Source organism: Zea mays, chromosome 2 (assembly GCF_902167145.1).
Source record: "Zea mays cultivar B73 chromosome 2, Zm-B73-REFERENCE-NAM-5.0, whole genome shotgun sequence".
In the NCBI taxonomy this organism is placed as follows: Eukaryota; Viridiplantae; Streptophyta; class Magnoliopsida; order Poales; family Poaceae; genus Zea; species Zea mays.
In genome coordinates this window covers 1,433,931-1,456,314 of record NC_050097.1, presented here as the reverse complement: position 1 = coordinate 1,456,314, position 22,384 = coordinate 1,433,931, and the positions used below count along the sequence as shown (strand labels likewise).

General features: G+C 53.1%; 1 protein-coding gene across 2 annotated transcripts in view; it reads left to right on the top strand.

Annotated features, from left to right (window-relative positions):
- LOC100283985 (uncharacterized) overlaps positions 1 to 13,380 on the top strand; it is a 30,527-nt gene extending 17,147 nt beyond the window's left edge. Inside the window, exons 3-6 of one of the 2 annotated variants that reach the window (NM_001294292.1) lie at positions 12,193 to 12,333; positions 12,423 to 12,499; positions 12,589 to 12,738; positions 12,808 to 13,380. In NM_001294292.1, the coding sequence (NP_001281221.1) occupies positions 12,193 to 12,333; positions 12,423 to 12,499; positions 12,589 to 12,738; positions 12,808 to 13,021 (582 nt within the window). In that variant the 3' untranslated portion in view covers positions 13,022 to 13,380. Of the gene's footprint in view, positions 1 to 12,192; positions 12,334 to 12,422; positions 12,500 to 12,585; positions 12,739 to 12,807 lie in introns of both variants that reach the window. The other variant, XM_020547773.2, reaches the window with a different exon arrangement.
- The last annotated feature ends 9,004 nt before the right edge of the window (positions 13,381 to 22,384 follow it).

Below are 22,384 nucleotides of genomic sequence, written 5' to 3'. Positions count from 1 at the left end.
CGCGGTGTTGCGCGTGCGCCCGGTGTAGACCGAGGCTTCCCGCATGAATCGGGAAGTCGCGGCATGAGGTTCCGAGGGATATCCTTGCCTTCGGGATGCAGTGCTCTCGGCCCGCCGGGCCGCGGCGCCTTCCAGGAGATTCTTGAGTTCTCCCTGGATCCGCCGACCCTCGGTGGTTGACGGCTCCGGCATCGCGCGGATGAGCATTGCTGCGGTTGCCAGGTTCTGACCGACCCCGCTGGATGCGGGCGGCGGCCTGATCCTGACGTCGTTGGCGACGCGGTGCTGGAGACCTTGGGGCAGATGACGTATTTCTCCGGCCAGGGGTTGGCCCACCCATGCCTGTCCGACGTCCCGACGGATCGGCTCAAGCGCTCCCGTTCCCTCGTTGAGCCTGGCCTGCGCCTCGCGGACTTGCTCGAGTTGTGGGTCGTAACCCCCCGCCGGAGCGGGGACCACAGCTAGCTCCCGTGGGATGTCGGCGCGAGGCACCGGCCTAGGGAGATCACCATCCTCCGGCATGCCAAGATGGTTGCCTTCGGTGGGATTCCCTAGCTCGATGTGGAAACATTCGCGGCTTGGGCCGCAGCTCTCGTCGCCAAGGCTGCGGCTTGCATCGGAACAGTCGGACAGACAGTAGTCACATGCGGCCATGAAGTCCCGCACGGCACTGGGGTTGCCAAGTCCGGAGAAATCCCAACCGATGCTGGGATCGTCATCTTCCTCGGACCCAGAGGGCCCGTAGGTCGAGACGTCCGTCAGTCGGTCCCAAGGCGACCGCATACAGAACCTCAGTGGGGTTGCACTCGCCTCAATGAGAGCGCCCGCCAAATCGAGGTCGTTTGGCGGGTGGAGGCCGAGTCGAAATGACGCAAGATGGGAGTTAGTCGTTACCTTTTGGTCGACGAGGAGCGACGTAGTCACATCGGGGACTGGTTGCGCCGTCATCTCTGGTTCGAGGGCGACGTCCTGCAGGCTTTCCGCGAGCGCGCCGGCGTCGTCTTCTTGCTCGGGGTCATCGTGCCGCGGGGGGACGGCGCTTGCCTTCGTCTTGAACGCGAGGTCGATGTCCGGCGTGCCTTCCGTCGGGGCGTCGGGGGCGTCGATTCGCTCGACGGCCGGCGAAGCGTGGCCTCCCGTCTGGCCTTGACGGCCCCGCCTCCTCCTCCGTTGGCGGGGGAGAGAACGGAGCGAGCCCGAATGTTGCTTTTCCACCATGCGGGGTAGACGTCGTCGATTCCGCCGCCGGCGGGCGGGTTGTCGGCCGCCATTGTCGTGGTCGCACGGCGGTGGAAGAAGTATCATGTCGTAGCTGCCGTCGAAGGACATGAACTCGAGAGCCCCGAAACGAAGCACCGTCCCGGGCCGGAGAGGTTGCTGGAGACTGCCCATCTGGGGCTTGACGGGGAGCTATTCGTCAGCACGCAGCAGGCCCCTACCTGGCGCGCCAACTGTCGGCGTTTCGAGACAGGGGGGTCCCTAAGCCGACGAGTGAGTGTGCTGCGTGCCCCAGCCCAGATGGGTCGAGCGCGTGGGCGAGCGCGGAGGGGGGAGAGGCGAGGCGGCCGGAGCCGAGCGTGAGAGAGGTGGAAGTCCCGCGGCCTTCGTGTTCGTCCCGCGCCCAGGTCAGGTGCGCTTGCAGTAGGGGGGTTACAAGCGTCCACGCGGGTGAGGGAAGCGAGCGGCCCCAAGAGAGCGCCTGTCCCGTCCTCGGTCCCGCGCGGCCAACCTTCTCTGAGAAGGCCCTGGTCCTTCCTTTTATAGTCGTAAGGAGAGGACCCAGGTGTACAATGGGGATGTAGCAGAGTGCTACGTGTCTAGCGGAGGGAGAGCTAGTGCCCTAGGTACATGCCGATGTGGCAGCCGGAGAGATCTGGGCATCCTGCTGGCGTGATGTCGTGGCTATCGGTGGTGCGGCGGAGCCTGATGGAGGGACAGCTGTTGGAGCGGTCGAGTCCCTGCTGACGTTGTCCTGCTGCCGTAAGAGAGCTGGGGGCCGCCGTCGTCATAGAGCTCGTGGAGCGCCATCATTGCCCCTCTGGCGGAGCTGGCCGGACGAGACGCCGGTCTTGTTCTCCGTGACCCGAGTCGATTCGGGGTAGGGTGATGATGACGTTTCCTGTTGACGTGGCGGTCTGTGCTCTAGGCAGGGCGACGTGGGGTTTCCTCCGAAGCCGAGGTTGAGTCTTGCCTTCAGTTGCCGTGGCCGAGCCCGAGCCAGGGGGTCGGGCGAGGCGGAAGTCGTCCGGCCGAGGCCAGGGCGGAGTCCGAGCCCTGGGGTCGGGCGAGGCGGAGTTTCGTCGTCTTCCGGGTCTTAGCCTGAGTCCGAGCCCTGGGGTCGGGCGGAGCGGAGTTTGCCGTCTTCCGGGTCTTAGCCCGAGTCCGAGCCCTGGGGTCGGGCGGAGCGGAGTTCGCCGTCTTCCGGGTCTTAGCCCGAGTCCGAGCCCTGGGGTCGGGCGGAGCGGAGTTCGCCGTCTTCCGGGTCTTAGCCCGAGTCCGAGCCCTGGGGTCGGGCGGAGCGGAGTTCGCCGTCTTCCGGGTCTTAGCCCGAGTCCGAGCCCTGGGGTCGGGCGGAGCGGAGTTCGCCGTCTTCCGGGTCTTAGCCCGAGTCCGAGCCCTGGGGTCGGGCGGAGCGGAGTTCGCCGTGGCGCCTTTGGCAAGGCCTAGTTGCCTGTCAGACTCACTCTGTCGAGTGGCACTGCAGTCGGAGTGGCGCAGGCGGCGCTGTCCTTCTGTCAGACTGGCCAGTGGAGCGGTGGAGTGACGGCGGTCACCTCGGCTCTGCCGGGGGCGCGTGTCAGGATAGAGGTGTCAGGCCACCTTTGCGTTAAATGCCCCTGCAATTTGGTCAGTCGGTGTGGTGATTTAGTCAAGGTTGCTTCTGAGCGAAGCCAAGGCCTTGGGCAAGCCGGTGATGTGTCCGCCATAAAAAGGGGGGCCTCGGGCGAGACGGAAGTCTCTCGAGGTCGGCTGCCTTCGGCCGAGGCTAGGCTCGGGTGAAGCGCGATCGAGTCACTCGTGTGGACTGATCCCTGACTTAATCGTGCCCATCAGGCCTTTGCAGCTTTATGCTGATGGGGGTTACCAGCTGAGAATTAGGCGTCTTGAGGGTACCCCTAATTATGGTCCCCGACAACCGCGCTCAAGGACGCGGTCACCACAACGCCGGTGCTGGCCATGCCGGACTTCGCCAAGCCCTTCATCGTCGAGTGCGACGCTTCGTCTCACGGGTTCGGCGCAGTCCTCATCTAGGAGGGTCATCCGCTCGCCTTCTTCAGCCGGGCCGTGGCACCCCGACACCAAGCGCTTGCGGCATATGAGCGCGAGCTCATCGGCTTGGTCCAAGCGGTGCGTCACTGGCGGTCGTACCTATGGGGTCGCCGTTTTAGCGTCAAGACGGACCACTACAACTTGAAGTACTTGCTGGACCAGCGCTTGGCCACCATTCCACAACACCACTGGGTCGGCAAACTGCTGGGCTTCGATTTCTCCGTCGTGTACAAGCCAGGCGCGATGAACGTCGTGGCGGACGTGCTGTCCTGGTACGACAAAGTGGACGAAGAGCTGCTCGCTCTGTCTGCTCCACGTTTTGCCTTCCTCGACAAACTCCGGCAGGCTCAGCTCGGGGACCTGGCCCTCACTCTCCATGCAGAGATTGCCGCGTGTGGCCGTCCAGCGCCATGGTCGGTCGTGGACAGCATGGTGCAGTTCGACGACCGGCTGTACATACCACCCAACTCCTTGCCGCTGCAGGAAATCTTGGGGGCAGTCTATGAGGACGGTCACGAGGGCGTCCAACGCACGTTCCACCGCCTTCGGCGCGATTTTCATTTCCCTAATATGAAACAGCTTGTGCAGGACAAGGTGCGCCAATGCGTGGTCTGCCAGGGCTACAAGTCCGAGCACGTGCACTCGACGAGTCTCCTTCCGCTCTCGGTGCCACAGGGTGTTTGGACTGATGTCGCACTCGATTTTGTAGAAGCACTTCCTCGCGTCCACGGCAAGTCAGTGATCCTCATAGTGGTGGACCGGTTCAGCAAGTACTGTAATTTCATTCCATTGGCACATCTGTACTCAGCTGAATCGGTCGCCCAGGCTTTCTTCAACGACATTGTTCGCCTCCACGACATTCCCCAATCCATGGTCTCTGACCGCGACACAGTTTTCACGTCCACATTTTGGCAAGAACTCATGTGCTTGATGGGCACCAAGCTGCAGATGACGACGGCGTTTCACCCCCAGTCTGATGGTTAGTCCGAGTCGGCCAACCGTGTCATCCTCATGTACCTGCGATGCCTCACGGGGGACAGACCGCGCGAGTGGCTCCGGTGGCTACCTTGGGCGGAGTTTCTCTTCAACACAGCATACCAGACGTTGCTGAGGGACACTCCATTCCGAGTGGTCTATGGGCGTGATCCGCCGTCCATGGGTCATATGAACCAAGCGACACCAGGGTGCCAGCCGTCGCCAAGCAGATGGAGGAGTGTGCCGAGTTCCTTGCGGATATCCGCTACCGACTGGAACAAGCCCAGGCGTACCAGAAGCGGCACTACGACCGCATGCATAGACCAGTCCACTACCAATTGGGCGATTGGGCGCTGCTTCGACTACATCAATGCACCACGTCATCACTTCCTCAGGCTTTCAGCGGCAAGCTCAAGCCACGATTCTTCGGGCCGTACCACATCGTCGAGCTCATCAACGAGGTCGTCGTCCGGCTGGAGCTTCCTCCTCGTGCTCGTATCCACAACGTCTTCCATGTCGGGCTGTTGAAGAAGTTCCAGAGTTCTCCACCTATTCGGGGACCCGCCACCATGAGCGTCTCTGCTCTTGACAACTGGTTAGTGTGTCCACTCTAACATGATACCAAAGCTAGAGTTCTCGAGTTTGAATCCTGGCATAGGCTTTATTTGTCCTCCACCTATTTGTTTTCACGTTTGCGCCTTTATCTCTGGCTACACGTGACTGGGGGTGTTGAAGTGTATAAGTGGATTGGCTACCTTTTCTCATCATCTTAAACTTTTGGGTTAAACTGGTCAGTGCATTCACTCTAAGTTTTATTTGCGCCTCCATTTTATTTCCACATTTGCGCCTTTCTCTCTGGCTACTCGTGAGTGGGGGTGTTGAAGTGTATAAGTGGATAAACTACCTTCTCCCATCAGCTTAAGCTTTTTAATAAATCATCTCTGAACATACTCCTTGATGGCCTCTAGTGGCCTTCCCTTCAACATATTAGCACTCTTCTCATTATTTGCTAGATACTATTGTATATCAAGTAGAATGAATAATGGGTATTCCTCCATGGCATCAATTGTCTTGAATAATTCTTCATTTGGATGACTCACATGGGTAAAGCACATGATGTCAGACATATCACGTAGAACATGAGTCACCTCAATCATATTATTATCACTCTTAGCCCTCTTTCCCTTTTTAGCCTTGCTAACAGTAGGACGCAAGACGAGCTTCCCCATTATTGCCCTCCTCTTCAGCCAGGCAATCTGAACCGTACTGCAAGCCTAGCTCAACATCACCATGATTCACATTCTTATCACCAATTAAATCTCTGTCCTGAGTGGAAAATCGTCTGGTGCTTGTAGAACAGTGAACTCCCTAGTTGCATGCTTGTCTTGAAAAATAAATTCCATCTCATAGCAATGGATGGGGACGATTATAAACATTTCCCTTTGGTCTTTGTCCTGCACATGTCCAGTATTAATTTCGTACTTTACTATAGTACATAAGCAACATAACCAAATCAAATTTATAAGGACATAAAAACTTACATTCTGCATCCTGACAACCTCCGTTTCATCGTAAAGTACCATTTTCTTAACATCATCAAAGTTTGCCCCACTTAAATTCTTTGCTTGCAGCATAACCTTCTTTCAGCTTATGATATTTTTCTCTTCCACATGATGTACCTCACAAAAATCAGTAGTCTTTCCTCAACTTCTTCTCTTTGTAGTATTGCAGACCTGGGGCTGCCACACAACATTGTTCCAGTCTTTTAGTCCCAAGCAAGTTGGAGTGGACTAGAGTTGAAATCCAACTGAAACCATAAGTCGAGGTTTTAGGCACATGGATCTCCTATTCAATGCTAAATCTTTGGATACATTCCATCATTTTCAAATCTTCTTTTACTGCCTCTTCCCATGTCAACTTCGTTCTTCTCCTGCCTCTTTTCACATTGCTATCGTGTCTTAGGATCCCACTACACACTGTTAAATATTTTTAGAGATGAGAAAATTCATACACCTCATATGGCTATATGTATGTAAGATACCTCATGTAAAAGAAACTACCTTTCATTCAGAGAAATGCATGAATGCAATTAAGAGGACTAGAAGACATTGCAACACAAAAATTATAAATAATTTCATAGATATCTCAACAAAACTTATCAGCTATGCCTAACAGTGTGCCTGTTTCTCCACATACTATTAGCTATGGCATCCCTATCTCAGAGTACTTTTCTCTGTTCCTCATGCAAATCTCATCAAACACGTCTGTCTGTTCTTGGATACTTCTCAAACCAACTCTGTTCACTATGGTCTAGTTCATCAGGTCTCCCATTTTGTAAGATCCAGTTGTGAAGAATACATCATGCTAGCGGTTCGAGAAAAAAAGAATACAGCATGCTATGACAACTCGTATGGTATTGTAGTCAGCACTTTGAAACGATTTTTAGTGCCCCAAATGCTCTCTTGACAGTAGTGCGGAGGGATGAGTGTGTTATGTATGGCCAAGCCTATGTTAGGCGTAATAGGGCCAAGGCTGCCCAGGTGGGGCCCAAGGCCCAATAGCTAATAGATCAGCTCTATCTAGTTAGTTATACTTATCCAAAGTTAGTAGATAGACTTAGATCAGCTCTATCTAGATAGTTATACTTATCCAAAGTTAGTAGATAGACTTGAGATAGCTCTATATATAGATCTGTAAACTCTGGAATAAAGATAAGCAGAATTCCAATCTATTCTGGCTTCCCAGAGGGAGCCAGAGTCTCCTGTGATCTCCTCCCTGCGCGCGACCCAGCCAGGATCACGACGGCGCCTCAGCGCCGCCGCCCTGGTCGCACCAAATCCCCACCCTACAATCTGCGCAATCTTCCCGGTAGAATCCGTAGTTCTACCAATCTGGTATAAGAGGACTCGACGATCATGAGTTCCTCCAAGCCGCCGTCACCCAGACAGCAGCCGCCGCCGGCCACAAGCCCGCCCGCAGCACCGGTCGTCTCCCTGGCCACGGTCCCTGCGCCGTCGGAGGCCATGGCGCTCGGCCCTCCCAGCGCGGCCATCAACCAGCAGGCCGCCCCCGCGCTCACACCGGCCCAGATCGCGGCGCCCTTGGCGGATCTCAGCCACGCCGTGCGCGATATGCAGATCACCATGAACGCCATGCTGACAGGCCACCTCCCCTTCCCCAATCCACAAGTCGCCCATCCACCCCAGCTGCCGCACCTGTCCTTGACGGTGCAGCCACCGCCGACCGCACTGCCCCCACCCACGCAGCCACCTGCGCCACTCCCTCCACTCGTCCGACAACCAATCTCTTACCAGTACGGCATGCCGATCGACCCCGGGCCTTCATCCACCGCACCACCGACCACAACCCCCATCCATATGATCCGCTTCCCACCATCCCCATCCCCCATCCCATCTTGGGCGCAGGGCGCGCCTACGGTTTCACCACCAGTGTACTCCGAGGCACTCCCGCGACCGGCGCTCACGACTTCCTTACCCAGCAGCGCCGCCGGTGGGCCTCCCGGGGTGCTGTTAGGAGGCGGCGACGACCCCCTGTTCCCGGGTCGGGGGCCCTTGCGCCCCCACGTACCCGCAGCTACAGCAGCGTGGTCACCGTACCACGGGCTGCCTCAGGACGACGACGTGGAGACCGCAGCCTACGGGGGCGCTGAGGTGCGCGCGCCTCCACGCTACTACAAACTGGATTTTGCCACATACGATGGCTCTGAGGATCCGCTGAACTGGCTAAATCATTGTGAGCAGTTCTTCCGGGGGCAGCGCACGCCAGTCTCGGATCGCACGTGGCTGGCCTCGTACCATCTTAAGGGGCCGGCACAGACGTGGTACTATGCCCTGGAACAGGACGAGGGCATGCCATCTTGGGATCGCTTCGCCGAGCTGTGTCGCCTTCGCTTCGGTCCAGCAGTGCGCGGTTCTCTCCTTGCGGAACTGGGACGCCTCCCCTTCCTGTCCACGGTCCAAGAGTACTCGAACCGCTTCCAGGCGTTGTTGTGTCGAGCTCGGGACGTCTCCCCCATGCAGAAGACGGAGCTATTCGTGGGCGGTCTACCCGAGTACTTGCGGGTGGACGTTGAGCTGCGCGACCCGCAGGATCTACAAACAGCCATGTACCTGGCGTGGGCGTTCGAACGGCGCGCGGCGGCCTGGCCCCCATCCCAGCAGCGCGGGTCGCGACCACCGCAACGGGCGCAGGGCTCGGGTCGCGTGACACCAGCACCGCCCGGGGCTCTACCGACCGGTACGACGACGCCAGGCGATAGTATGACTCCGACACGCCCGTTTCGTCGATTGTCCCCGGCCGAGCAGCAGGAGCGGCGCCGGCAGGGGCTCTGCTTCAACTGCGATGAACCCTACGTTCGGGGACACGTCTGCCAGCGGCTGTTCTACTTGGAGGTCGACGACTTCCTCGATGAGGCGGCCAGTGAGGGTGGGGTCGACCCCCTGGAGGAGCCGGCTGCCCCAGACGTCACCAGAGCCAACACGCTGGTGGTCTCGTTACACGCGCTGGCGGGCATCCGGACGGACAAGACGCTGCTGCTACCAGTCACCATCAACGGCGAGCGACTACTCGCGCTCATGGACACAGGGTCAACCCACAACTTCCTCAACGGTGACACGATGAGCCGCCTCGGGCTAGCTATGGCGGGTGGCGAGCACCTTCGGGTCACGGTGGCCAACGGTGACCGCCTACCCTGCGTCGGCATCGCCCGCGACGTCCCCGTCATCATCAACGACGAGTCCTTCTCCATCACGTGCGTCGGGATGCGCCTGGGCTGTTTCGACTTCATCCTCGGCGTGGACTTCCTGGAGATGCTGGGCACCATCCAGTGGAACTTCCGAGCACTGACCTTGTCGTTCCAGCGCCAGGGCCGGCGCATCCACTGGCAGGGTGTGCGGGCCACGCAACAGCCTGCCCCGCAGCAGCTGGCTGTGGCAGTCGTCGACACTGCCCAACAACCCCTCATGGACGTCCTTCTGCAGCAACATGGCGCCATCTTCGACGAGCCCACGGGACTGCCCCCGGCCCGCCCCTACGACCATCGCATCCACCTGCTGCCCGGTACAGCTCCGGTGGCCGTACGATCGTACCGGTACGCGCATCTGCAGAAGGACGAGCTGGAGCGACAGTGTATACGACCCAGCACGTTGCCATTCTCCGCTCCGGTGCTCTTGGTTCGCAAGGCGGACCGCTCGTGGCGTTTCTGCATCGACTACCGCGCCCTCAACGCCAAGACGTCCAAGGACAAGTTCCCGATCCCGGTGGTGGACGAGCTCCTCGACGAGCTCCATGGAGCCCGTTTCTTCTCCAAGCTGGACCTACGCTCCGGCTATCACCAGGTGCGGATGCACACCGATGACATCGCCAAGACGGCGTTCCGCACCCATCATGGCCACTATGAGTTCCTGGTCATGCCGTTCGGCCTCTCGAACGCACCTGCTACTTTCCAGGCCATGATGAACGACGTACTCCGCCCATATCTTCGGAAGTTTGTGCTTGTCTTCTTCGACGATATCCTGATCTACAGTGCATCATGGGCGGAGCACCTCCAGCATGTGGGCATCGTCCTCGAGACATTGCAGGCACACCACCTCCACCTGAAGCGCTCCAAGTGTTCCTTCGGCGCCACATCGGTGTCCTATCTGGGCCATGTCATCTCCGAGGGCGGGGTCGCCATGGACGCCGACAAGGTCGCGACAGTGGCCTCCTGGCCGCCCCCGCGGTCTGCACGAGGCCTCTAGGGCTTCTTGGGACTAGCAGGGTACTACCAGAAGTTCATCAAAGACTTCAGCCTCATCGCAGCCCCGCTGACGCGTCTCTTGCGACGAGACGCGTTTGCCTGGGACGATGACACGACAACAGCCTTCCACGCCCTAAAGCACGCCCTGACGACGGGTCCAGTGCTCCAGATGCCGGACTTCGCCAAGCTCTTCGTCGTCGACTGTGACGCGTCAGGCGCAGGGTTCGGTGTTGTCCTTCATCAGGGCGCGGGACCTCTCGCCTACTTCAGCAAGCCATTTGCAGCCCGCCACCTTAAGTTGGCGGCCTACGAGAGGGAGCTCATCGGCCTCGTGCAGGCCGTCCGCCACTGGCGCTCGTACTTATGGGGGCGCCACTTTTCTGTTCAGACTGACCACTATAGTCTAAAGTTCTTGCTGGATCAGCGCTTGTCCACACTTCCTCAGCATCAGTGGACCAGCAAGTTGTTCGGTTTCGATTTCTCGGTGGAATACAGGCCGGGGCGCCTGAACACCGTGGCCGACGCCCTGTCCCGTCGCGACTCGGAGGCTGCCGTGGAGGACACGGCTATGGCAGCACTGGCCATCTCGGGCCCGACATTCTCCCTGCTGGACGACATCAGGCGGGCGCTGGCAGCTGCACCTGACGGGCAGCACCTCCTCCAGCAGCTGCGGGACGGCGTATTGGCTGCGCCATGGCGCCTCGTCGACGGGCTGCTCCTGCACGGCACACGCATCTTCGTGCCGAACTACGACGACATGCGCCACCAGGTGCTGACACTGGCGCACGGCAGGTTGAATAGCTCATTTGGCGTTTGCGCTCTATTACCCCTCCACTCACGCAAATGGTATCAAGTTTGACAAAAAGGAGGTAGAGATCGTCTCCTTGCTGCGTAGCCAGCACCTGCAAGGTAGTATCTACCTAGCAGGCCATTGGGAACACAATTAATATCACTAAGTTGTACATGTAAAGTGTTCCAAACGTAGACACCAATCTTCAGGTACCCGAAGGCCATTTGGATGCTCAAGAGAATGTCGTAAGACCATGCAATCATGTGCCGATTCCTCCCAACCAGCACTTACCCACTTACATACGTGAACATCAAATCAAAATCGGCCACCGCAAGTACATTTTGGGTAGGAAAGGTTTCCTACCGCGGAACCTATCAACAATCCTTGATGGAATATTTCAAGGGATGTGGGTACCATCATTTGTTATAGGAACATAAGTACATACTAATATATTATAAAAAGGCTATTTTGATATAAAATAGAGAAGGACCATACCTTAAAATAGGGATCAAACCGTGGTTTGCCTAGAATTTTTTATGGTACTACCTCTGTTCTCGAATATTTGTCGCCTGCTAGTTCATTTTTGAACTAAACCTCGACAAATAAAAAACCGGAGGGAGTATATTGAGGGTCCGTTTGGTTCAGCTTTTTGAGCCAGATTTGCTGTTAGAAATCTGGAATCTCAATCTAAGGGGTACAAGAGCTGAATAGATTCATGAAAATCTACAGAATCCTCTAGTTCGATTCTTTGGCCTCGCAGCGGTCAAGTTGGATAGGACGAATGGAGCTACTGGGTGGAGGTTATGGTGTGTGGAAACTTCGATCTGGCTTCATTTATGGAGTGTTGGAGCAAAAATCGCATGGGATGCTGAGGAACATGGCGGTATGGAGGGAGAGGGAGTTTGTTTCACACTCATTTTCTTCCACACGAGGGCGACCTTGCCATCGAAGGCGAGCCGAATCAGCTCTCACTCAGAAGCTAGGCTTTGCCAAGCGAGCGAGGCAAGGTCGTTCTCAAAAGGAAGAATTTTTTTAGGTTTCCGAATGCAGAGCCTAGCGAGGCTAGTGTTTTTCTAGCCTAGGATTCAAACGCACTCATAATATTCTTCTGTGCAGTTTCTGTAACGAGAGGAAGTCTGCTTATTCTCTTCAAGCAGCATTATGATAAACTGCTGATTACTTGATTCTCTTTAACTTGTTTATCACACCATAATGAAAATTTCAGCAGTTTTCAGTTACTTATCTATATGATGACACACGTGTATGCTCTCGAGGACCAATACTGTAATGTAATCAATGATCCTAATACAGTTTACGAAATAATCTTTGATGATACTAAAAAAAATAGCTGGCAGTTGTCCAAATTTTAACTGGTTTTCTACTCTTCATTTGTCATTAGGATTCAGCAGTGCAGCCGTCTCTGGTAATAGTTTACTTTGGTGGAAACGACTCAATTGATGCTCATTGTTCCGGTCTCGGGCCTCATGTGCCGCTAGATGAGTACATAGGGAACATGAGAAAGATTGCAGAACACCTAAAGGTAGAGCGTCGATTACCAAGGTGTTACTGGCATGGTGCTGGTGCAGCAGTAGCTAGTTGTTTGACAGTTTGTTTTGCCTTTGTGGTCAGAGCCTCTCCGAGAAGACACGGGTCCTTTTCCTGAGCTGCCCACCTCTGAACGAGGAGATGCTTCGAAACTCAACCAGGTGAGAGAGATCAATTGTATGGTGAACACAAACTTTCTTTTTGCAATGTAATATAATACATGGAACTGAGCATATTATGTGTGCAGCAGTACTATACTGAGTGAGATCGTCCGGACCAACGAAACCTGCCGTCTGTACTCTGACGTGTGCGTAGCTCTGTGCAAGGAGATGCACCTGAAGGTGGTTGATCTCTGGCATGCCATGCAGAAGAGGGAGGACTGGAAGACTGCGTGCTTCACGTGAGTTGTTTGCTGCTTATGCTTGTCGCCGGCCTGAGCAAGAAGACAATAATTGATGTCGTGTTGTAGGGATGGGCTGCATCTGTCTGAAGAAGGGAGCAACATTGTGGTGGAAGAGATCCTGAAGGTGTTGAAAGAGGCAGAGTGGGAACCATCCCTGCACTGGAAGGCAATGCCGACGGAGTTCGCCGAGGACTCCCCCTTCGATCTTGTCTCCTCCAGCGGTGACGCCACCGTGAACCCGTCGGAGTGGACAATCCACAGGAAAATACAATGGAACTGACTGACTTGTTTGCGGCCTTGATTTGACTCCATGGCTGGATGGATGGATGCATACATTTGTTCTGCCTTGATGGAATTGGAACGAATCATGATGCTCAAGAATAACAATGGAGGACCAGAGTTAAGGGACAATATGATACCGTCATCTTATCTATTTGATCAGACCTCGGTGTCTCGAAGATTGATTGGTCAATGTTGTGTTTTCCCCATGATTATGGTGTGTTGTGTGTTTGGATTGATGGCAAGGTTGGCTAGGATGCATCCATGTTTCGGAGATATGGCCATTCAAGTTGTGTGTTTTGATAATAGAATGAGCCGTTTTTTTAGATGCAATGAGAATACTTAACTAGCTATATCTCTTAACTATATAAAAACAATAACATGAAGCTACTCTCCCTGTTTAATTAACCAGTAGACAGTTTACCGAAGTTCTTTCATGTTAATCATACTACCAAACACAGGAAATCCCTGATCACCTTAAATTTTCTATTGAAATTCTTGTCTCCAACCAACAAGAAAAATGCTAAAATCCTCTGGAGTGCATATAAAGATAGCTAGAGGGGGTTACTAAGGTAGTGCTCATTTATTTTGAGAACAAAGCCGCTATGTTCAGTTGGAATGGAACCACTTAATTTTATTTTTTTTGTCTCGTCGTCCTCCGAGCACCCGCCACCCAGCGCTAGGAGATATTTTTTTTGTCCGTGGATGAAGTCGTCCGTGACACTCCTAATCCTGCATTGTAAATGTGATTTTTTTTTCTAAATAAAAAGAAAGTTGGCTTACCGTTTTCCACTGTTTGGCGGGTTATGTCCATTCGCGTTGGAATCTTTCTCTCGAACCTCTTCTCGCATGAGTTTGCCTGAGGATTGTAGTTTGCGCCTTCTTTGTGTCTCGACCTCCGTGCGTAAGACCATGGATCCTTGGGTCCTTACCGAGGTGCAGTATCAACTTTAGTCGCTTCACAACTACCCAGTTAATGGAGAACCTGGTGATCTTATTTTTCACCAGCGGGGGCTGCGGCAAGGGGACCCCCTTTCGCCAATGCTGTTTATTCTAGTCATGGACGTGCTGAATTTCCTTATCAAGAGGGCTGCAGATCTAGGTCTGTTACTCCCCCTATTAAGGCGGGGTGCTGGACAGAGGGTTTCAATGTACGCGGATGATGTGGTGCTCTTCGTGCAGCCGGTGGCGAGTGAATTAACCTTGACAAAAGAGTTGCTGCGGGTTTTCGGAGAAGCTTCGGGGCTTGTCACCAACATTGGCAAATGCTCCATTACCCCAATTCGATGTTCGGATCAGGTGGTGGAGGAAGTTCAGGGAACCTTGGGCTGCAATGTGGTGAATTTTCCATGCAAATATCTTGGTTTGCCTCTATCTCACAAAAAGTTGACAGCGGTTGACTTGCTACCTTTGATTGATAAGATCGCGGACAAACTCCCAGGATGGAAAGCTGCTTTGATGCATCCGGCAGGAAGAAATGTCTTGGTGAAAGCTGTCCTTACGGCCATTCCTATCCACCATCTCATGGTGCTTCAATGTCCGAAGTGGGTGCTGAAAGCCATTGATAAAATCAGGAGGGGCTTCTTGTGGAAAGGCAGACGTGACATTAGAGGGGGGCACTGCCTGGTTAATTGGGGCCGTGTTTGCAGACCAATCGAGCTTGGTGGCCTAGGTATTCATAACTTGGAAGCTCTTGGCTGGTCCTTGTGTATGCGCTGGCTTTGGTTTAAAAAGACTCAGCTAGATCGCCCTTGGACGGAGTTCGACATTCAGGTCCATCCCATTGCAGCAGCAATGTTCGCTGCCTCGGTGGTTTCGATCGTGGGAGATGGGGCTAACACGCTGTTTTGGCAAGACAGATGGATTCAGGGTCACTCACTTTCAGTTTTGGCACCATCCCTATGCAGGCTGGTCCCTTCTAAGTTCAAGCGAGGTAGAACGGTACAGGAGGCTTTGGTTGATGGTCGCTGGGTCAGAGATATCAGGGGTGTTCTGGATGCTCAAGTTCTCTCGGAGTATCTTCAACTCTGGGATGTCATAGAAACAGTTAATCTTGCGCCGGGGGTTTGTGACCAGCACCTCTGGACCCCATCATCCTCAGGACAGTACTCTTCAAGATCGGCTTACCGGAGGTTCTTTATAGGCTCCATCGCTTTTGAACCTGCCCATAGGATTTGGAAGTCCTGGGCCCCTCCGAAGTGCAAGTTTTTCCTTTGGTTAGCAAGTCTAAATAGATGTTGGACAGCGGACCGTTTGGCGAGAAGAGGGCTGGCTCATCCTGACTGCTGTGTGCTCTGTAATCAAGAAGAGGAAACGATTCAACACCTGTTGGCTGGCTGCGTCTTCTCTAGGCAAGTCTGGTTCCAGGTCCTTTCCGCCTGCAATCTTCAACACCTGTGCCCTTCCCCTGGGGAGGACAACTTTCAAGTCTGGTGGCAGCAGGCGGAGCAAAATGTACCAAAGCAGCGGCGAAAGGTTTTCAACTCGGTGGTCTGCTTGGTTGCTTGGTGGTTGTGGAAGCATCGGAATTGTTGTGTGTTCGATGATGAGGTTGCTGATATCGCTAAAGTGGTCCAGGAGATTAGCGAAGATGCCACTTTCTGGCGCCTTGCTGGAGCCCCTAGGGCTGTGGGCTGAGATGTCTCCTGGTACTATGGATACATTTGTCTATGTAAGGTGTTGGCCGCCATAAAAAGCCACACCATTTTTGTACCGCCCCATTTTGGGGCTCACCTTCTTATTTTAATGAAATGCAGCTCTCCTGCGTTTTCGAGAAAAAAAAACAACTACCCATTGGTGTCATTTCCCGGAACGTCATCGGTCTATCTGGAGAGTTTGCCTGGTGTAGCTCAGGGGCCCATCCACGGGTGATTTCAACGCTGTTGTGAACATTACGCTGGGGTCGACATGAAGAGAATAACTGCACATTTGTAATCCTACGATTCACTTTTGTTTAGAACTTTGCGCGTGATTAGGGTGTGACGTGTATGTGTTCTAGCCCCCCCTGACCCTGCCTTTCTAAGATCTCTAAGTCAAAGGGGTGCTATTCGCGCAACTTTTGTCCTTCCGCCATACCTGTGCGGGGTGAGCCCCCGAGCCACTGCTCGATGCAGAGGACCATCTGGGGTCTTGCCTCGTATTTTTTGGTCCTACTCTCCCCCGCGCATCCCCTTCGCGGGTATGAGGGGAGTTGAGCCGTACCACACTTTCCTCGAGGGCTAGCAATGACGCTCGCTGAGTTACAAATAGGTAATCCAAGTGAGGCCCTAGCTCTTTTAGCAGGATCCAAGCGCGGAGTCCGCTGGGGACCATCCTCATACACCCAGGCACTGACTCATATAGTTGTTGATCCCGTTTGACCGGGACCGATGGCTCACTGCCTATCTTCACGATAAACCATGAGTTAGACTCTCCTAGGACTCGAACACGGGCTGGTGACGCCCTTAATGCTTGCGCATCTGGGTACTGGCCGTTAGTGTGCCCGTCTCCGGCTGTCGCTTACTCAATTCTTCGCTGGAGCGGTCGTGAGGCCTTTGAAGACTGGCCTTCGAACTCTAGAATTCATGGCTGTTTTGCCATGAGTTTTTCGCTCTTTGGCCCCTTAGAAAGGAATTCTGAGCGAGTTTGGGTCCTTACCAAAAAGCAATCCTAGCCGTTTTGGGATGGGTTCGGGCTCTTACCAAAAAGTGTCCCTTGTCATTCGTTTAGTTTTTAAGCTGAGGCGTTACTCGAAGGGTGGCCTGGTCGGTTCTGGCTCCCCCTCAAATTTTTCGGAATCCTGCATCAATCGAACAAACGATAAAGAGGAAACAGGTATTAGCGTCACCTCGCTCGGGCATAAACGTTTACTAGAAGGACAAATATTCATTTAGTGAGAGGAGGTTAGTATTTTTGTATTGCTCTGCCTGTTAGCCTCCCCCTGGCACCCGAGCTCTTAGTTGAGGTCGGGAGCAGGTAGATTTAAGGAACGTCAGAGCCTTGCTATGGGTAGGGTTGTCGTAGTTGCTCGATGTTTCATGCGTTGGCGAGCGTCCTCCCCTACTTGTCCTTCAACTTGTAGGTGCCCAACCGAAGTACCTCCTCGATCACGAACGGTCCCTCCCATGGAGGGGATAGTTTGTGTCGATCTTTGTTGGTTTGGACCCATCGTAAGACCAAGTCTCCTATTTGTAGTGTTCTTCTTCGGATGCGATGGCCATGGTACCTTCATAGCGTCTGCTGGTACTTCGCTAACCGCAAAAGTGCCACATCATAGGCTTCATAGAGTTGGTACAACATGTCCTCTAAGCTTGACTCATTCTTTTTAGTTGCATACTGTTTTACCCTCGGGGCATTGTATTTGAGGTCAGTAGGGAGCACCGCTTCTACTCCGTAAACCATAAAGTAGCACATATACCCGGTTGAGCAATTCGGGGTTGTTCTCAAGCTCCAGAGGACTGCTGTAAGCGCCTCCGTCCATCATTGGCCAACCTGCTTGAGGCGCATAAAGATCTGAGATTTTAGTCCTTGCATGATCATTATGTTGGCTCATTCGACCTGCCCGTCTGCACGGGGGTGAGCCACAGTAGCCCAATCTACACGGATGTGGTATTCGTCGCAAAATTATAGGAACCTGTTTTCGGTGAACCACGTACCATTGTTCATTATGATTGAGTTGGGTACTCCAAAATGGTGAATGATGCTGGTGACAAATTTCATGGCCTGTTCAAGGGTGACCTTTGCGAGGGGCCACGCTTCGATCCACTTAGAGAATTTTTTGATTGCGACCAAGATTTGGGTGTAGCCCCTGAGTGCCCTTTTGAGAGGTCCGACTAGATCAAGTCTCCAAACAACAAATGACCACGTGACAGGGATGGTTTATTGTGCCTGTGCTGGCAGATGGGTCTGTCACGCGTAGTATTGACATCCTTCGCAGGTTCTCACTACCTGATGTGCATCTAACACTAGGTGGGCCAATAGAATCCTTGTCGGAAGGTGTTCCCCACGAGGCTTCTTAGGGCAAAATGGTGCCTACAGATCCCATCATGGATGTCTTCTAAGAGCAGCTTTCCTTGCTCGATTGGGATGCACAACTGCCTTATTCTGTTGCGCCCCTTCTTGTAGAGGTCTTTCCCAATCACGACGAAGGACTTGGCCCATCGACGAATCCTTCATGCTTCTATTTTGTCTCAGGCAACAAACTATTGGCCAAGAAGTCATGATATGACGTTCTCCAGCTAGCCATGGGGTCGGCTAGGGGGTTGGTTTCCTCCACGATGGCGACTAGTTCTGGAGTCGGCGGGTCCGTGCCCATGAGTTGCCTGCCCCTCTAGTGGACATCGTCGTATTGGACAGTTAGTTTAAAAAGGTCGGTCACAAAGATCCCTGGTGGCACGCTTGTTTGTCCCGATGCCATTTTCGCGAGGGTGTTCACCATTTCGTTGTCTCGCTGTGGGATGTGGTTCAGTTCGAGGCTGTCGAATTGCTCCTCTAGCCGTCACACCTCTTGGCAGTATGCCACCATCTTGCGATCGCGACATTCATTACTTGCCCTAAAACGAGCTAGGAGTCCCCTTGAACGTCCAGACATTGGACACCCAGCTCCACGACATTGCGCAAACCATTTATGAGTGCTTCGTACTCGGCCACGTCATTAGAAGCTTGAAAGTGGAGTCGCACAATGTACTGCAGCCACTCTCCTTATGGTGACGTAAAAACGAGGCCGCCATCGGCTCTCCCCTTTGTCATCGACCTATCGAAGTGCATGATCCAACATTTCTCGATGGTTCGTGTTGGCTCTAATTGGGTCTCAGTCCACTTCGCAATGAAGTCAGCAAGGACTTATTATTTAATCGATGTTCGCGAGGTGTAGGAGATCCCATCCATATCCCATCAATTCAAGATACCACTTGGCAATCCTCCCAGAAATGTCTGGATCGTGGGTCATGTCGCCTAGGGGGAACGAAGTCACTACGATAATAGGATGCGACTCGAAGTAATGCCTAAGCTTCCTTTTAGTAATCAGAACGACGTACAATAATTTTTGTACCTAAGGGTAGCGAGTTTTCGCGTTGGTGAGGACTTCACTTATGAAGTAGAAAGGATGTTGAAGCGGGCGCGCGCCTTCTTCTTCCTGCCTCTCCATGACGAGCACCGAGCTGACCACCTGGGCTATCCCCACGATGTAGAGTAGGAGTGGCTCCTTGTCCTTCGGTGGGACCAGGATGGGGATTGGGTCATGAGGCTTTTGAGATTGTTAAACGCCTCCTGCGCCTTCGCCGACCACTCGAAGCGGTCAACTTTCCTTAGTAGCTTGTAGAGGGTAACACGTGCTCTACTTTCCTTAGTAGCTTGTAGAGGGTAATCCGTGCTCCCCGAGGCGTGACACGATGCAGTTGAGGGAAGCCATACACCCCATGACCCACTGAACACCTTTGAGGTCATGTATGAGCCCCATGTTTGTGATGGCGGAAAACTTTTTCGGGTTAGCTTTGATTCCTCACTCGGAAACCAAGTAACCGAGCAACATGCCTCCAAGAACACAGAAGACACACTTTTCTGGTTTTACTTGGTACCATTGGTTTTTAATTTGTCGAATGTCTCTCTTAGGTCATGGACAAGGCTCTTAGTCTGCCGAGTCTTGACCATGATGTCATCGACGTACGCTATCATAGTCCTTCCGATCAAATCACTGAAACATTTGATCATACATCGTTGGTACATGGCCCCTGCGTTCTTCAGACCGAACGACATCGTTACATAGCAGTATGAACCAAAAGGGTGATGAAGGAGGTCACGGGCTGGTCGAATTCCTTCATCGTGATCTGATGGTAGCCTGAGTAGGCATCGAGGAAGCTCAGAGCCTCACAACCAGATGTTGAATCGACCACCTAGTCAATACACGAGAGGGGGGACGTATCCTTTGGGCATGCCTTGTTCAAGCCGGTGTAATCGACACATATCCTCCATTACCCACTTTTCTTTCATACCAATATAGGGTTGGCCAACCATTCAGAGTGGTTGATTTCTTGGATGAATCCGGTAGCGAGGAGCTTGGCAATCTCTTCTCCAATTCCCTTGTGTTTCTCTTCGTCAAAGCGACGCAACCGCTGTTTCACTAGGTTTTGAAAGTCGCCTAGAGGGGGGTGGATAGGCGGAATCTGAAAATTATAAACTTAAGCACACACTACAAGCCAGGGTTAGCGTTAGAATGAATATCAAGTCCAGGAGAAAAGGCAAAAACAAATCAATCAATAAATAAAAGCGGATGAACACGGTGATTTGTTTTACCGAGGTTCGGTTCTAAAGAACTTAGTCCCCGTTGAGGTGGTCACAAAGACCGGGTCTCTTTCAACCCTTTCCCTCTCTCAAACGGTCACCAAGACCCAGTGAGCTTTCTCCTTAATCAAATGGGTCACTTAGACCCCGTAAGGACCACCACACACTTGGTGTCTCTTGCCTTAATTACAAGTCACTTGAGAATAAGAATGAGGAAGGAAGAAAGCGATCCAAGTAATTGAAAGGGAAATGTGCCCTTGGGCCATTTCTAAGTGTTTTGGTGATTTAGTGTCCAACACAAGTGCCTAAGGGTAAAAAGGTGGACAAAGTACAAATCAAGGATAAAGGTATGTTTCTCAGACTTAGTACATTGTTTTATGGACTAATGTATTGTGTCTAAGTGCTGGAAACAGGAAAAATCCAATTGGAAATGTCTTGGCTCGAGCAGCCAAGAATCTGCTGAGTCTGGGAGCACCGGACTGTCCGGTGGTGCACCGGACAGTGTCCAGTGCGCCAGGCTGGCTCGAGCGAACTGGCCGCTCTCGGGAATTCACCGGCGACGTACGGCTAAAATTCACCGGACTGTCCGGTGTGCACCGGACTGTCCGGTGAGCCAACGGTCGGCCGCGCAATCTGCGCGGGACACGTGGCTGAGCCAACGGCTAGAAGATGGCACCGGACTGTCCGGTGTGCACCGGACATGTCCGGTGCGCCAACGGCTCCAAGTTTGCCAACGGTCGGCTTCACTGTTTAAGGAAGGAAATCGGGCACCGGACAGTGTCCGGTGTGCACCGGACTGTCCGGTGCCCCCGACGACAGAAGGCAAGAATGGCTTTCCAGATTTGTGCTCAACGGCTCCTAGCTACCTTGGGGCTATAAAAGGGACCCCTAGGCGCATGGAGGAGAATACCAAGCATCCTTTGAGCATCATTGATCACTCACACTTCATTCTTGCGCACTTGTTCGACATTCTAGTGATTTGAGCTCCGTTCTAGTGTGCTAGTCTCTTGAGCTCAAGTCTGGGTTTTGCGTGTGCGTATTTGCTGTGATCTTTGTGTCGTGTGTGAGTTGCTAATCCCTCCCTTGCTCTGTGATTCTTCGTGAACATCTTTTGTAAGGGCGAGAGGCTCCAAGCTGTGGAGATTCCTCGCAAGTGGGATTAAGAAAAGCAAAGCAACACCGTGGTATTCAAGTTGGTCTTTGGACCGCTTGAGAGGGGTTGATTGCAACCCTCGTCCGTTGGGATGCCACAACGTGGAGTAGGCAAGCGTTGGTCTTGGCCGAACCACGGGATAACCACCGTGCCATCTCTGTGATTGATATCTCTTGGTTATTGTGTTGTGTTGAGATTCTTCTCTAGCCACTTGGCAAATTACTGTGCTAACTATTAATCAAGTTTTGTGGCTTAAGTTTTTGAAGTGTTACAGGATCACCTATTCACCCCCCCCCCTCTAGGTGCTCTCAATTGGTATCAGAGCCGTTCTCTTCAAGAAAGGGACTAACCGCCCGAAGAGATGGATCCTAAGGGAAAGGGGATGGTGATCAACGATAAGGAGAAGGAGTCCTTCGTCAACGAGCCCAATGATGACAAGCCCACTGACTCAGGCTCGGGTCACAAAAGAAAAGATGGGAGGAAGAAGAAGACAAGGCGCATCAAGGAAATTGTCTACTACAGCGATGAATCTTCCTCCTCCCAAAAGGACGACGACAACGACTACGAGAAAAAGAAAACGGTCAATTCGAACTTTTCTTTTGATTACTCTCGTATTCCTCAAAGTGCTAATGCTCACTTATTATCTATTCCACTTGGTAAACCTCCTCATTTTGATGGAGAGGACTACAGATTTTGGAGTCACAAAATGCGTAGTCACTTGTTCTCTCTTCATCCTAGTATATGGGAGATTGTAGAGAGTGGAATGCATTTTGATAGTAGTGATAGTCCCATGTTTATCAATGAGCAAATTCATAAAAATGCACAAGCTACTACTGTTCTTCTAGCTTCTTTGTGCAGGGATGAATACCACAAAGTGAGCGGCTTGGATAACGCCAAGAAAATTTGGGACACCCTCAAGATCTCTCATGAGGGGAACGATGTCACCTTGCTCAC